Here is a 16,802-nt window from a genome sequence, read left to right on the forward strand (position 1 = left end):
TAATAAGAATTCAGCATAAGTCTGAAATTCTCATTATTGACAAACACAAGTTGACAATGAATTTAGCTGTCTGTGTGACAATGAATTTAGCCCAGCGTGTTTCTGGGCTTCACCATAGAACTGCTAACACTCCACCCTGAGCTGGTCAGATTGTGCCTGGAGGACCATGGACAGTTCCCAGCTGGAGATGCTAAGAGGGACATCATCAAAATGGAATGGGTTCAGCATCACAGGCTAGCATTCAACCTGTAATACAAATGTTTATGTAACTGTTTTCTTTAAAATGTTGTTTTAATTTATTTTGAATGTATAGAACGAATTTAAAAGCAAAGCACAGAAGGTTTAATTATGGTTATAGAACAGAATGTAAATACTACAAACATTGACAATGTAAATACAATAATAAAACTGGGAAGTAGAGAGAGGGAAGTAAAAATTAAAAAGCACTAAATTCTTCCACATTGTGGCAAAAAGTCTAAAAATATTATCTCACGTTGGTGAATCAGGAATAGAAATGTATTCCGTTAAAGTCTCAATAGTAAGTACCAGAATCTAAAACAGGAATGCCCCATGAGGCTAGAAGTAGAGAAGGCTTTAAATTTTAGTTCGGAGTCTTATGAACATATATTATTTTAGTGCTTATTTTCATTTTAAATCTTCACCCAGAGGCCAGGACTCCCCTAGCTGATAGATGACACTAAAGAAGGCTCAACATTTGAGAGATACAGGCTGTTTAGCCAAAAGAAAAGACATAAAAATCCATGATAAGTGTCTTCAAATGCTTTACGGTTAGCCATAAGAAAGAGATTTCAGTTTATTCTATGAAGATTCATGAAGATAGAACCAGGATGAGGATGTAAATTGTAGGGATTCTGATCCTGACGTGCTATAATGAAGAACTGTCAAAAAAAATTAAAACTATACAGAGAGGGCCTGGGTGGTGCAGAGAGATTCTCTCTCCCTCTCCCTCTGCCCTCCCACCTGTGTTCTTTCTCTCTGTCTCTCTAACAAATCTTTTTTTTTTTTTTTTTTTTTAAAGAACTTCACAGAGAATATGGATCTCCTTGTTCGGTACTGAGTTCCCTGTCTCTGGAAGAGTTCAAGTGAAGTCTGGAAAACTAGCTAGATAGTGACATTTTAAAGATGATTCTGAGAGCGCCTGGGTGGCTCAGTGGGTTAAGCCTCTGCCTTCGGCTCAGGTCATGATCTCAGGGTCCTGGGATCGAGTCCCGCATTGGGCTCTCTGCTCAGCAGGGAGCCTGCTTCCCCTCTCTCCCTGCCTGCCTCTCTGCCTACTTGTGATCTCTTTCAAATAAATAAATAAATAAAATCTTAAAAAAAAAAGGAAATAAAGATGATTCTGATTCCACATAGAGGGTTACATGATCTAGATTCTAAAAGGCCATAAGGTCACTTCCAACATCATGATTCTAAGATCGTAAAGAGATCTTCAAATTCTTTAGTAATTTATCTTAGTAAGTCCTCCCTTCCAGGAACATATTTCCATATGCCTATACCCTGAAAATAATTTTGTTTCTTTGGATCTCTAGGTAAATATACATAACTAGGAAAAGGGAATAAAAACACAGAGCATTAAGTGTGGTGGGCATGTCCTGAGCACTTCATGTATATTATGTCATCCAGTCCTAAGAATAATTTTAAGAGATGGATCCTTAAATTATTTTTCTATTTTACAGACAAGAAACTGAGGTTGCAAGAGGTAAGGCCATATACCTCAGATCACATTGCCAAATGACTCTGAAGTCCAGATAAAAACCTGAGAGCCTAGCCCCTTCACCACTCTACTCCCTGAGAACTGTCCCATGCTAGTCTGTCTTCCGTTCGCTACTTCATGCTAACAAACCAAAAGAGCAGAAGGGACATCCTTCCAAACCAGACCTGCCTGACTCCAAAACCAATATTCTTTCTTAGCTTTGACTCTAGCTACCAGAATTAAAGGAAATGTCAACAGCATGAAAGAAAAGAAGCTGTTTAAAATCCCTTAAGTTTAGTTTCTGATCTGATCTGAACTTGTATGGCCTATAGGAAATGCATGTGTGGCTTGTGGAGGCTAAGTGCCTACTCTTTTGAACCCTGAATTATTTCAAAATAACAGAAAGAAAAAGTGTCAGTCATTGAGAGTTGTTAAAACATACTTCAATGGTAACTACTCAGGTTTTCAAATAATATATTTTCCTTACATATAATAAATCACCTGGTTTTTTATTGGGGAAATTTTCATAAAGTAAGTCATAAAGTAAATAGAGTAATTAAGAAAAAGAGAAAAGCTGAGTTTCGTAAAAACAGCACCCCAGCCTGCAAATATTACTACTTCCGCAGCCATTCTGGGCTTCACTAATAAAGTAAGTTTCCTACCTCAAAAACAGAGCTTTAGAAAGCATTATGAAGACACTTCCTGAGGCCATTAATGTGTCAGTAAAAACCACTTGACAGTATTTTTCAGTAGTAAATCTTTGGAGTCATAATCTTATGAATGGGCACTTTATTAAAGACCTCAAGTTTTTTATTGCACCTTATTTTTTTACAATTTTTATTATTTTGGCAGGAACTACATCCTAAAATGAATGTGTTTCCAAGCCTGAACAACACTGCATCATTTACAAGTAAAAATACATATGACAAATAACTTGGTTTTTTTAAAATGTGCTCTTATAGCACATTTTCATTCCCTACTGCTCATCTTCAGAAATGCATTCTTTCTTTTTTTTTTTTTAATCTGATAGAGACACAGCAAGAGAGGGAACACAAGCAGGAGGAGTGGAAGAGGGTGAAGCAGGCTTCCCACCAAGCAGGGAGCCTGACGTGGGGCTCGATCCCAGGATCCTGGGATCATGACCTGAGTCGAAGGCAGACACCTAATGACTGAGCCACTCAGGTACCCCCAGAAATGCATTTTTATAGATAAGTATTAACTTCTGCCCAATTTTCAAGGCGTGATATTTTAATCATTACTATCTATAATCACATTCAAGTTATTCATTCACTGAGGAAATTTGCATCACTAATTACTGCTATTGTCTCACTGACAAATAACTTGGCCTCTGACAGATATATAGGATATAGCTGTGACCACACACGGAAAGGGATTACTGATGATGGCAAAATCACGAGCAGGGTTCAAATCCCAGCTTTGCCACTTAAGAGCTATGTGAACTTGAGCAGAGTACACTTAGCACAATGACTGTGCTAATAGTGATCGATTAAATGGTGACTATTACAGAAATGATTACTGATAGGATGCATGTAAAAAATCTGAGAGCCTGAGACTTCACTCAGAATGCTCACTGGTGGGGCGCCTGGGTGGCTCAGTGGGTTAAGCCGCTGCCTTCGGCTCAGGTCATGATCTCAGGGTCCTGGGATCGAGTCCCGCATCCGGCTCTCTGCTCAGCAGGGAGCCTGCTTCCCTCTCTCTCTCTGCCTGCCTCTCCATCTTCTTGTGATTTCTCTCTGTCAAATAAATAAATAAATCTTTAAAAAAAAAAAAAAGAATGCTCACTGGTAGGTAAAACACTAAAAGCATAATTCTGAAATACTTTTCTGTATATGGTAAGACAAAGCACAAGAGTAGATATTATGATTAAGATTCAAAAGATACCAATATAAAACACAAAGATAATAAGAAAACTCTATCACTTTTAATTAAACATACCACTAAGAGTTTATTTAACTAAAAATGTATTTCTAGCTCAGTCCACCAAAATAAACAGCCCAGTAGCAATAAGCCCATCGAGAGCCTAAACCTTAGTTGCAAGCACCATTCTCCAGGAAAGGGCACCAATGATCCCTACAGAACAGGTTGATTTTAGTTCTGTGTCTGAAAATTCTAAGTGATCCTCAATGCCATGTCTTCTGTCAGAAAAAGCCAGGAAGTGTTAAAGACCAGAGGCAGGTTATAAGGTCACAGAGACCAGAGGGGCAGCTGCTGGGCCAATATAATAAATTTAGAGCACCAAAAAAAAAAAAAAAAGTAATCGATTCTAACACAGTAAGTAAATACAAATCCATGTGTCCACAGAACTGAAAAGGAAAAAAAAAATAAAAAGATTTTCTTTACAGAAGAATCCCAGCTAATAGGCAGAAGGAATTATAAAATTTGAATATTAACTTTTTGTCTCCCCCATGATGTAAATTAATCCAGACAAGAATCAGTGATGATAATCCCACTCAGTAAAGTCAATGGGGAACAGAAATAAACCTGCTAATTATCAGGAATAAACTGCCCAGGGATACCTTACTTAAATGAAGAAGGAAAAAAAAAAAGTCCCTTTATGCTAAAGAGATGGGCAAACTTAGTGTCAGCAACAAGGAACAATCCAGTATAACGTGCCTATAATATGACATCTACAAACTTAAACTCTGAAATGTCCTCGCCAAAAACATTGAACCTGAATACAGTCCAGTCATTATCTGATTTTGAACTACATCTCCTTTACCACTTAATTGTCTCCTATGTATTTTATTAATGGATTGCACTGGCTTGCTTTCACTTTTGAAAATTCACCATTATTATTAATCCCATAATTAGTTTCTTTGTCACAAGAATATAAAAATATAGTTGAAAAATTATATAGCATGAAAATACATATAGGATTAACTGGCATGCTCAAACATGGCTTTGGGTAATTTGAAAAGATCAAGCAATTCACTATATAATTAAAGATCCAGTATTAAGGCACTTCCCTTTGACAGTCTCTTTTTTATTTTTTTAAGATTTTATTTACTTATTTGACAGAGGGAGAGAGCACAAGCGAGGGGGAGTGGGAGAGGGAGAAGCAGACTCCCCACTGAGCAGGGAGCCCAATGTGGGGCTCGATTCCAGAACCCTGGGATCATGACCTGAGCCAAAGGCAGATGCTTAACCGAATGAGCCACCCAGGTGCCCCATGACAGTCTCTTCTAAGTAACACCCACCTCCTTTGACCCTGCAAGTATATACATTCTAGGGATTTGTCTTACTGATACATTCTCAAGTGTGACAAACCAGATTATTCATAGCAGCCTTGCTTATAACAGTGTATGGTATATTAACATTTTGTCTTTAAATGAAAGGAAAAATATAATGCAGAGCATGTTGCCATTTGTATTAATATTAAATTTTAAAAAGAGTAAGCATACACATCATAGAACATTTCTAGAAAGGTATAAAAAAAAATAACTCTTAACAGAGGTTGCCTCTGAGGACAACAACTGCGTGGCCGGCAGGAGGGGTGGGGGTGGGGAAGATGTTCACCTTATACCTTTTTTTTTTTTTTAACCATATACCTTTATATCTATTTGGAATTTTGTATCTGGTGGATGCATTAGTTATCTGTTCAAAAAAGGTTAACGTTTGAGTTTTCAAAATCCTTAGAGGCTAACTAAAGGAAAACATCGTTCTCTACAGACTCTACCTTTAAATATGGGTGTGTGTGTGTGTGTGTGTGTGTGTGTGTGTGTGTGTATCTGTTTTCTAATTAGGAAAAAGCTATGTATCCAATGGCCTGTTCGGGTCACCAAGTCCCACGCTGCCCCCAGCCCTCCTGCTGACAGCAGCCTTGGGAGCTGGGGTCGGTCGTGCCGGTCGTGCCGGTGTGCTCACCGACATCTGGCTGTCAATTTCCGCTTCATAAACATGATCGCAGATGCACACACACACTTCACATACTGTACCTGGTTCAGCTTGTCTCTTTCCTCGGTGCAGGAGGCAGCTTTTTTCTGCTCTCTGTTTACTTCAGAAACCAGCCTCATGATGGTTTCTCTGCTAGCTTTTGCTTCCATCTCATGGACATTCACAGTCTCTTCAAGAGTAACAATCTGTCTTCGCACCAAGGCGTTTTCCTCGCGCAGCTCTCTAAGCTGAAGAGAAAGCAGTTACAGCTAGCTGATAAAAATTAACAATTTCATTCGGCTTCCTGTAAGCAACTCTGATCTACGTACCCCGCTGTCTGCATGATCACACGAAACCCAGGAAAGCACTATCCCTCCATCCACTCAAAAGAACACATTTTCATAAGCAGCCTCTAAACTCTGTTGGTACGCGCAGACCCAGTGATCAAATTAAAATTAATCAAAAGATAGCTTCAGGGCAGCACTACTGAGAGCCTTGCCAAATGCTTCCCGACAGAGCAGGCATCAGCAAGCCCCTGGCTTAAATAATCGAGGAAAGGTGATGTTCCACAGAGATTACAGCAGGGGAGGGAGCAAGGGACTTCTATTCTGCCCACGTCTGCTGGCGCCAGTGGCATGCGAGGCGCTGCCTGGTGGGGTGCTGGGGAGGGGGGCACAGAGAAGAAAACAGGACTTTCTTTTTAAAAAGAAAATCCTCCTAATTAATATAAGTATAGAAAAATCTCGAATAACATGCTCAAACAGTGGCTATCATTAGGATTAGCAGAGCTTTTCACTCTCTATGTTGTGCAGTTAGGCTGTCAGCAGAAAGCATGAATAAGATTTATAAGATTTACAAGGAGGGAAAATGAAATCAGACAGGCTCCTTGGCCTGGGGAACCAGCCCTGCAGACAGCTCAGGCTGGAAGGCCACGAGGACGCCTACAGGAAGAGCTGAGACCCCGTATTACAGAGTCAGTATCCGCGTTACGACGCTCTGGGGAAGGGGCATATCTTTCAGCCTCAGGACCTGGCCAACATGGCATCCAGATCCCAACTCAGGGCCGTTCACCCTCCTGAATGCTTTGCTGCATATGCGTATGTTCAGTCCCCAATATCTTTCAAAGGCCCCACCTCAGAATGTAAGCTGGCACAGCCACTCTGGAAAAGAATGTGGAGATCCCTCAGCGAGTTGAAAATAGAGCTGCCCTATGACCCAGCCATTACACGACTGGGGATCTACCCCAAAGATATAAATGTAGCGATCTGAAGGGTCACCTGTACTCCAATGTTTATAGCAGCGAGGTCCACAATAGGCAAACTATGGAAAGAGCCCAGATGTCCATCAACAGATGAATGGATGAAGAAGGGGTGTGTGTGTGTGTACACACACACAATGGAATACTATGCAGCCTTCAAAAATGGAATCTCGCCATTTGCAACAACAAGGATGGAACTGGAGGGTATTATGCTAAGGGAAATAAGCCAATCAGAGAAAAGTAAGTATCATACAATGTCACTCATATGTGGAATTTAAGAAACAAACCAGAGGATCGTAGGGGAGGGAGGGGAAAAATAAAACAAGACAAAACCAGAGAGGGAGACAAACCACGGGAGACGCTTAATCAGAGGAAACAAGCAGGGTTGCTGGAGGGAGGGCGGGGGGGTTGGTGTAACTGGGGGATGGACATTAAGGAGGGCACATGATGTAATAAGCCCTGGGTGTTAGATTAAAATTGATGAATCACTGAAATCTACCTCTGAAACTAATATATTATATGTTAATTAACTGAACTAGAATCTTGAAAAATAACTTTAAAAAAGTAAAAAGTTCCTACCTCCGAGGGGCACTCCTTGGCCAGTCCACGTAAACTAGCTTGCCACACCTCTAACCTGCCTCACTCTCTATCTCCACATCTTCATTGGTGTTTCTTCCCCTTTACTACGTGAGATAATATTGGATATTTGTTTATTTCCTCATTATCTTTATCTCACAATAACAAAATTTCTAGAAGAGCAGATTCAGTCTTATCTCATTCACTGCGGCACCACCAGCTCCCAGAACCATGTCTAGCATATAGTAGTCACTCACTAAATATCTGTGAAACGGATGAATGTCCGGTAAGTCCTGAGGAACACCTCCTTGGTTTCTTGGGGCAGCTGGGGGTGCACATGTGGTTGGGAGAGCTGTGAAAGGGAGGAAGTGGTTTTGAAATTGAAGGAGTGGTTTTGTTCCACTTCCCAGAGGACCACCTAGTGAGTGCCTTTCTCCTCTGGACCAGTGATTTTTTTTTTAATCTGAAATGCTAAAGCCCTAGAATCCTAGTATCTGTTTTAAAATATAGGTTTTTTTTGTTATTCAGGTATGGGGAACTGAACAGATCTGGAGAGAGCTGCTGCTGCAAAACAATTTGTTACTCACAGTTGTTAAGAAGAAGGGACACGCTGTGCCGCATGAGGCCATGGAGGGAAGCACCAGGTCAGTCAGGAGATGAGGAGAGCAAAGGAAAAGACAGGTAAGATTCTTTGTCATGGTTTCCACAGGATGAGGTGAGCAAGACGGGGTAAGCAGGCTCGGGACTGGCTAGTTAATCTGAGGTGTGTAAGGGCTGTGTGGTACCTAGCCCCGTGGTGATCCGGGAAGGTGGACGGTAGCCCAGAGCCTGACAGAAAAAAAAATGGCTGGGGTGTGGGAGTGACTGGTTTGCATGTGAAAGCCATACTCCCCAGAGGGTCATTTGGGAGAAATTGGCGAACCCTCTGAGTCAGTCTCTCCTGGGTCAAAAAGACCCCAGATGTCAAAGCATTCAAAATACAGAAGACAATAAGGCGTAATTAATATCGTATCAACTTCCAGATTAGCACCTGGAGCTCATCTCTGATGAGGGGAAGGGTGTCATGAAAGAAGGTTCTCCATTCTCTTTTCTTTGCTCCATCATTTGGCTTTAAAAACAATCTCCCAAACTACACTGCCCCGTGGACTTGGACAGACAGGCTGCTGGTCCACGTGCGCAACAGGGAGATGGAGGAGAAGCATCTAGAACCCTTGGGACTATCAGGCCTGAGCTATCAAAGCCTGTCAGTGAAGTGGAATGCTTCCTGAAGTTAACTGAAATGATTTTGCAGCTTGTAGGAAGTACAGCTGAGAAGATTACTAATAAAATTCTGAGGTGTGGCTTTAAGAATGACTGAATGGATTAATGAAAGAAATTGAAGAAGACACCAATAAATGGAAAGATATTCTGTGCCCATGGATTGGGAGAGTTAATATTGTCAAAATGTCCATATAAGTCAAAGCGATCTATAGATTCGATGCAATCCTATCAAAATCCCAATGGCATTTTTCAGAGACATAGACCAATGACAATGTTTGGACGGAATCACAAAAGAGCCTCAATAAACAAAACAATCTTGGGAAAGAAGAACAAATCTGGGGGGATCATGTTGCTTGATTCCAAATGATATTACAGAGCTATAGTCATCAAAAAGTATGGTAACAACATAAAAACAGACACATACGTCCACAGAATGGAACAGAGAGATCAGAAATAAACCCACACATATACACGGTCAACTAATTTACAACAAAGGAGACACAATATACAATACAGAAAGGACAATCTCTTCAATAAGCGATACAGAGAAAACTGGGCAGCCATAAATAAAAGAATTAAACTAGATTATAACTTATAGTGCACACAAAAATGAACACAATGTGGATTAAAGACTTGACTATAAGACCAGAAACCATAAAATTCCTGTAAGAAAATATAGGCAGTTAGCACCTTGACATCAGCAACATTTTTTTTTTTTTTTTGGACCTGACTCCAAAAGCAAAGCCAACAAAAGCAAAATAAAATAAAATAAAATAAAAAAATAACAAGTGAGATTCTACCAAACTGAAAAGCTTTTCCATGGCCAAGAAAACCATCAAAAAGATGAAAAAGCAACACACTGAATGGGAATAAAATATTTACAAATCATGTACCTGACAAGGGGTTAATACCTAAAATAAATAAAGAACTTGTAAAAGGAAAAAATTCAATTAAAAAAGGTGGGCAGGAGCGCCTGGGTGGCTCAGTCAGTTAAGCTTCTGCCTTCTGCCTTTGGCTTGGGTCATGATCTCAGGGTCCTGGGATCGAGGCCTGCATCAGGCTCCCTGCTCAGTAGAGAGTCTGCCTCTCCCTCTCCATCTGCTTCGCGTGTGTGCACACACTTGCTCTCTCCTTCTCTCTCTAATAAATGAAATCCTTTTTTTAAAAAAATGGGCAGAGGACTGAATAGCCATCTTTCCAAAGATGACATACAGATGGCAAACAAACTCATGAAAAGATGTTCAACATCATTCATTATCCATGAAACACAAATCAAAACCACATGAGGTTTCAGTTTACATCTGTCAGAATGGCTAATATCAAAAAGTTACAAAGTAACTATTGGAGAGGATATGGAGAAAGAGGAATCCTTGCGCACTGTGGGTGGGAATGTAACCTGGTACATCCACCATAGAAAACAGTATAGAGGCTCCTCAAAACATGAAAAATATAATTACCATATGATCCAGCAATTCCACTTCTGAGCATTTATCCCAAGAAAATAAAAACACTATTTAGAAAAGATATATGCGGGGCACCTGGGTGACTCAGTCCATTAAACATCCAACTCTTGATTGCCGCTTAGGTCATGATCAGGGTCATGAGATGAAGTCCGCATCGGGCTCCGTGCTCAGTGTGGTGTCTACTTGTCCCACTCCCTCTGCTTCTCCCCACTCATGCTCCCTCTCTCTCTCAAATGAATAAATAAAAGACAAAGAAAATATGTATACACCCATATGTTCACTACAGCATTATTTACAATAACCAAGCTATGCAAACAACCTGAGGGTCCATCAGTAGATGAAAAAAGATATATATTATATAAATACAGATATATATTCATATATATATGGAAAATTATATACGTGTGTGTTTGTGTGTGTAAACCTTGAATACTACTCAGCCATATAAAAGACTGACCCCCTTTGGGGGTTAGCTCAGTCAGTTAAGCATCTGACTCTTGATTTTGGCGCAGATCATGATCTCTGGGTCATGAGACGGAGCCCCACATCTGCCTCCATGCTGGACATGGAACCTGCTTAAGATTCTCTCCCTCCCGGGGTGCCTGGGTGGCTCAGTGGGTTAAGCCACTGCCTTCGGCTCAGGTCATGATCTCAGGGTCCTGGGATCGAGTCCCGCATCGGGCTCTCTGCTCAGCAGGGAGCCTGCTTCCTCCTCTCCTCTCTCTGCCTGCCTCTCTGCCTACTTGTGATCTCTCTCTGTCAAATAAATAAATAAAAAATCTTTAAAAAAAAAAGATTCTCTCCCTCCCTCTCCCTCTGCTCCTCCCCCAAAAACAAAAAGAGAGAGAGAATGAATCTTTCCCATTTGTGACAACAGTGGTAGACTTTGAGAGTATTATGCTAAATGAAATAGTCAAAAGACAAATACTCGGGCGCCTGGGTGGCTCAGTGGTTAAGCCGCTGCCTTCGGCTCAGGTCATGATCTCAGGGTCCTGGGATCGAGTCCCGCATCGGGCTCTCTGCTCAGCAGGGAGCCTGCTTCCTCCTCTCTCTCTCTCTCTGCCTGCCTCTTTGCCTACTTGTGATTTCTCTCTGTCAAATAAATAAATAAAATCTTAAAAAAAAAAAAAAAGACAAATACTCTATGCTTTCATTTATATGTGGAATCTAAAAAAACAGATGAGCCAGGCACCTGGGTGGCTCAGTGGGTTAAGCTGCTGCCTTCAGCTCAGGTCATGATCTCAGGGTCCTGGGATCGAGTCCCGCATTGGGCTCTCTGCTCGGCAGGGAGCCTGCTTCGTCCTCCCTCTCTCTCTCTGCCTACTTGTGATCTTTCTCTCTGTGTTAAATAAATAAATAAATAAATCTTTTTATAAAATAGATAAATAAATAAATAATGAATGAACAGACGAGCCAAAACAAAGAAAAAGCATATGAATATAGAGAACAGAGTGGTTGCTGCCAGTGGGGAGGATGGGGGGTACAGACTTCCAGCTGGGAAATGAACAGGTGATGGAGATGCGGTGTGCAGCATGGTGACTACAATCCTCAGACACATTTGTAAGTTGCCAGGAAAGTACATCTTGAAAGTGTTCCTCTCAAGAAAAGAAATAATAAATTTTTTGTAACTCTTCATGGTGACAGATGGTGACCAGACTTACTATGGGGATCATTTCACAGTGCATACCAGGTCAAATCATTACGCTATACGCCTGAAACTAAAATAATGTTGCATGTCAATTACACCTTTTAATAAATTTAAATTTTAATAAAAAAGATTGGCTTCAAGGAGATCTGTCAGGAAGCAGGGATAAGAAAGGTGTGAAATGAGCAAAGATATGGTGAGAGCTCTAACACCGTCAGGTGCCCTAATGAATCACTATGTGCTGAGTGAATTATTTATTGACTATAACTAATTTCCACCTTACTGGCAACCTTGTTATTATTTGATTCCAGTGGAAAATTAAAAAGTACTTTAGAACTAACCTTAACCTTAGACTCAGTAAGTATCCCAAAAATGACACAGCTGATTTGCATATGGGTTTTGTATGTGTGTGCTTCTGTCTGTAACTAAAACAAAAAACTCCCTAAAACACATTGTTAAGATGAATGATGAATTGTATTTGGCAACCTAAATACATTTAAGACCAAACAATTCATCTTTTCTGGATAGTTATTAATCCCAAATAATGTTAGAAAGGACTTTGGAATTGAGCTCAGAGAGGTGATAAGGTTAGTCCCAGATCACACAGCCAAGCCATACTATATTTGGGCTACTGTCCCCTTCTCCTGCCACCCCCGAACTCAATCACAGCAATTCCATTCACGGCACATGTCAGAACGACTGCTACATTTGTCGTCTTTTTCATGTGCACTCACCTTTAGAATTAAATCTTCATCTGATGCCTTTTCATTCTTCTTCTCTGGATCTAAGAAGTCACCAAGTTGAGCTAGAAATTCCTCATGTTTCTTGCAGTTCTTCAAGGCTTGATTCTTATTGTCCTCATTTTCCTTTAAACATTTTCTACAGGGCAAACAACACATAAGTCAAGCTATAACACCACGGAAGAGATCATTCATCAAACAAAGTTCAGAACTTAAGCTATCTGATCCAATCACCACTTTCATCACAACACAGTTTCCCGGACACAGAACACATCATTGCCCTGGGAGCCATGTAAAGGCTGCCTGTCAAAGCCAGGCATCTACACTTGGCAGAAATGTACAAAAATCTTCATGGCATCTTAGATCTTGTAACAGCAAAGGAGACAGACCCTCTGCCTCTTGTCCTGGACCATTTATGATCTGCAGAAGGGGCAGGGAATCTCTAGATCACAATGGATGTATGTAGTCATGGGTCTCTGCTAGGTCCTCACGAGGACGTAGGACAGTGCTGCTATGTTTCTTCTAGTGTATCATCCCTTGCTTTATTTTCAGACGTTATGCAGTGATCTATAATCCTTACTTAGGGCATACCCCGGGTCACGGCCAACCATAACTATAATAAAAAATATATCAGCAGTAGGGGATGTTCAAAGAGAGAAATGTTCAATCACCAGCAAAGACCATCACCAGTTTTCATACATCCAGAGTGTTTTAAGAGTATTGAAATGGGCCAGTCAAGGAAAATCAGTTTATTATGCTCTGCTATGAATATTTCAAATCTCAGAGATAGGTTTGCTGATATAGCACAGTCTATTTCTAATGCTTTAAATGTTACCAACTAAGAGATCATCAAAAAATAGACATACTTTAAAGGCAAATTAGAATCATTTCAGTAATTTGGTATCACTTTTTCAGTACTCTAGATAATAAACATGATTATTGCTTTCCCTTTTTACCATGTTCAGTGTCTACTGCAAATTCCTTCACTCTATTCAAAGATTAACAAAGCATGTAATTGCTACACTCAAAAGCATATCATATTTCTGTTTAGAAAAATGTATCACAATAAAAGACCAACATCAATATATCTCTGAGTTCTTATTTTCAGCATATGAAAGGTAAAATGTGTTCGGTCTCTCTGGCTCATGAAAAGCACAGTTAATGCTATGATGTGGTGGACTGATTTATGTGCATGATTCCACTCAGTCGGTCCAAGACTTCAGTCTTGCTTCTCCGTCCCCAAGTTGGGTCCATTTCACTTGGACCCAACAAAGTTCTAAGAATCTACCCTAAGGACACGATCACATAAATGTGAAAATAGGAGTACACATGAATATACTTGGTTTATAATGATTCTTTGAATGAAACCTACCTGAGTGTCTGCAAGAAATAACAGAAAGAACTGGTAAGTAAATTATGATATTTCAGGCAATGAGTAACGTGGGCTAATAAGGATGATACGACGAGTGAGTTTTTAAAATATCTACAACATAGGGGCACCTGGGTTGCTCAGGTGGTTAAGGGCCCAACTCTTGATTTTGGCTCAGGTCATGATCTCAGGGTCGTGGGACTGAGCCTCACATCGGGCTGTACGCTCAGCCCAGAGCCTACTTGAGATTCTCTCTCCCTCTCTCTCCCTCTGACCCTTCCCCTGCTCAAGATCCATCAATCAATCAGTAAAATCTCTTTTTTTTTATTTTATTTTATTTTCTCAGTGTTCCAAGATTCATTGTTTATGCACCACACCCAGTGCTCCACGCAATCCGTGCCCTCCTTAATACCCACCACCAGGCTCACCCATTCCCCCAACCCCCTCCCCTCCAAAACCCTCAGTTTCTTTCTCAGAGTCCACAGTCTCTCATGGTTTGTCAATCTTTAAAAATAGATGTCTATAACACATTATTCAGTAAAAAAAAAAAAAAAAGTGGTTCATTATATGATGTCAACTACCCGAAAACCTGTTCACCAGAATCTGAAGTATAGTTCTCAGGAATCATAAGGTCTTGAGTAATTTTAATATTTTTTGGTAATTTTCTATATCTTAAAAAAATTTTCTTACAATCAGTACATATCATTTGTATTATTCATTTATTTAATAAATATTTAATATTTATTTTATTTATATGTTATAATAAAATATAATATATATTTAAAATTTGGAGTTATTTATTAATATTACTATATTGTTATAATTAAATTATGTATAATTATAACATGTTATAATTATGACATTATTATTATTATTATTTATGAAACATTTAATAAATATTTACTGGATACTCACTATGCACCAAGCCCAGTTAAAGGTACTAAAGATACAGTAGTGAACAGAACAGATGAACATCCTCGTCCTCACAGAGCTTACGTTCTAGTCAGGAAGATGGACAGTAATCAATCAATGTATGTGAGATGTATACGGTTATAGAGATAAAGCTGGAGACAAAAAAATTAAGCAGGAAGGGGAGGAAGAAATATATGGGGGAAGCAGAGTAAAATTTTAGATGTCGTCACTCACGGAAGACCTGGGAAAGCGACTTCTGAGTGAAGACCTAAAGGGAGCAGAGGGGAAGCCATGCAATATCTGGGGGAATAGCTTTCCAGGCCATGGGATTAGCAAGTGCAAAAGTCCTGAGGTAGGAACACACTTGTTATGTTCGAAGGACAGCTAAGGAGCCAAATGGAAAGAATAAGGGAGAATGGAAACAAAACCACGTCCGATGAGCCCTCTAGGTAACAGAATATCCTTTGTCTTTACCCTGAGAGAGAAGAGAAGTCACTGCAGGCCTCTAGGCAGAAGACCAATGAGATCTAATTTGTGTTTTTACAGGATTACTCCGGCTGCGAGGGGCACAGGCAGCAGCAGGAAAATCACTTCGGAGGCTATTGCAAAAGTCCCAGAGAGAGATGGTAGCCCCTTGAACCAGGTTAGTGGCAATGAAGGCAACAATGGGAAGCTGTCAAAATGTAAACTGATTTTGCAGGTAGAGATAAGAGGACTTGTTGAAGGTCACACACAAAGCATGAAAGAGCAAGAGGACCAAGGATGGTGACCAAGATTGTTGACCTGACGAACTAGAGGAATGGAATTATCACTGGAGACGAGGAAAGCGGCAGGAGCATTCTGTGGGAACAGCACGAGCTCCGTCTGGTCATGTTAAGTGTGAGATACCCATTGGACATCCCTGTGACGATGTCCAGTAGGTAGTCAAAATATGTGGGTCTCTCTTGAGGACCGAGAAAAGATCCAGGCTAGACACAGAAATGCGGGCCTCACTAGCATTTAGATCATCCTTAAAGTCATGAGATCACCAAGAAACTGAATTTAGACAGAAACCAGAAGAGACGCAAGGACTGCGTGCCTGGGCACTCCAGTCTTTGCAAGTCAATGAGATGAGATGGGGAAAACAGAAGAGACCATGGCAGGGCAGCTAGCATGGAAGGATACAAAGCAGGCATGGCGAGTGTCTGGTAGCCAGAAAAAGAAGGTGGTTCAAGGAGAGAGACCAACTGTGCCTAATACACTGGTAAGTCAAGTGAGGTAAAGACGGACCATTTAATCCTCAATGTGGGGTCACTGGTCACAGGAGTTTTGCTGTAAGATTGGCAGCGGGGAGAGACGATATGAGTTGGAGGTCTTGGGTTTTCTTTTTTTAAGGATGGAATAAGTAAAAGAAATATAAAGCATCTTATTATCAAAGTTATTTAAGTTATTACACGTAGAATTTTAAAAGTATACTTTTGGAACAACTAGTTCCCAGTTTTGTCTCAAGAATTACCTTTTGCCAGAAGAAAGTGTGGAAAACCCACATTTTGTGATTTTTCTGCATAAATGGGTAATAAAAGCTAATGAGGAGTATTCGGGGTGGTCCGCAGTGGTCTGGGCTTCCAGGATACTTTTACAGCTAGCTGTGGAATAAACACCTCCCTCTCTGGGCCATTCCACCACCTCTAGTTAAACCTCTACTTCCAGAAAATCTTCTAAATTCTGTATATGAGCATTTGCAGCCCCAATCAACCAGATATAAACATGCTTAGGACAATGCCTTGTTTGTTAAGATTCCTAGTACCATTTGGAGATGAGCTTGAGAAAAATTTTCAAGACTCTGAAGATATTTGAGATTCAAGATTTTTTTTCCCCCCCAAATTGAGTTTCAGGGCCAAATAAGACAACAACACGCCAATACCTTCAAGGGCATATCCTGCTATCAGAAGCTAGTACTTGAACACTAACTATCATGAAATATATTGAAAT

The 16,802-nt window shown here is 40.3% G+C and overlaps 1 protein-coding gene across 1 annotated transcript in view; it reads right to left on the reverse strand.

Annotated features, from left to right (window-relative positions):
• The window catches only part of CCDC170 (coiled-coil domain containing 170), a 99,559-nt gene that overhangs the window by 38,153 nt on the left and 44,604 nt on the right, over positions 1-16,802 (reverse strand). Inside the window, exons 5-6 of the mRNA XM_082730076.1 lie at positions 12,545-12,689; positions 5,671-5,856 (exon numbers count right to left, since the gene is read on the reverse strand). Of these exons, the coding sequence (XP_082586202.1) occupies positions 5,671-5,856; positions 12,545-12,689 (331 nt within the window). The remainder of the gene's footprint in view (positions 1-5,670; positions 5,857-12,544; positions 12,690-16,802) is intronic.

Source organism: Mustela nivalis (genome assembly GCF_964662115.1).
Source record: "Mustela nivalis genome assembly, chromosome: 5".
Classification (NCBI taxonomy): domain Eukaryota; kingdom Metazoa; phylum Chordata; class Mammalia; order Carnivora; family Mustelidae; genus Mustela; species Mustela nivalis.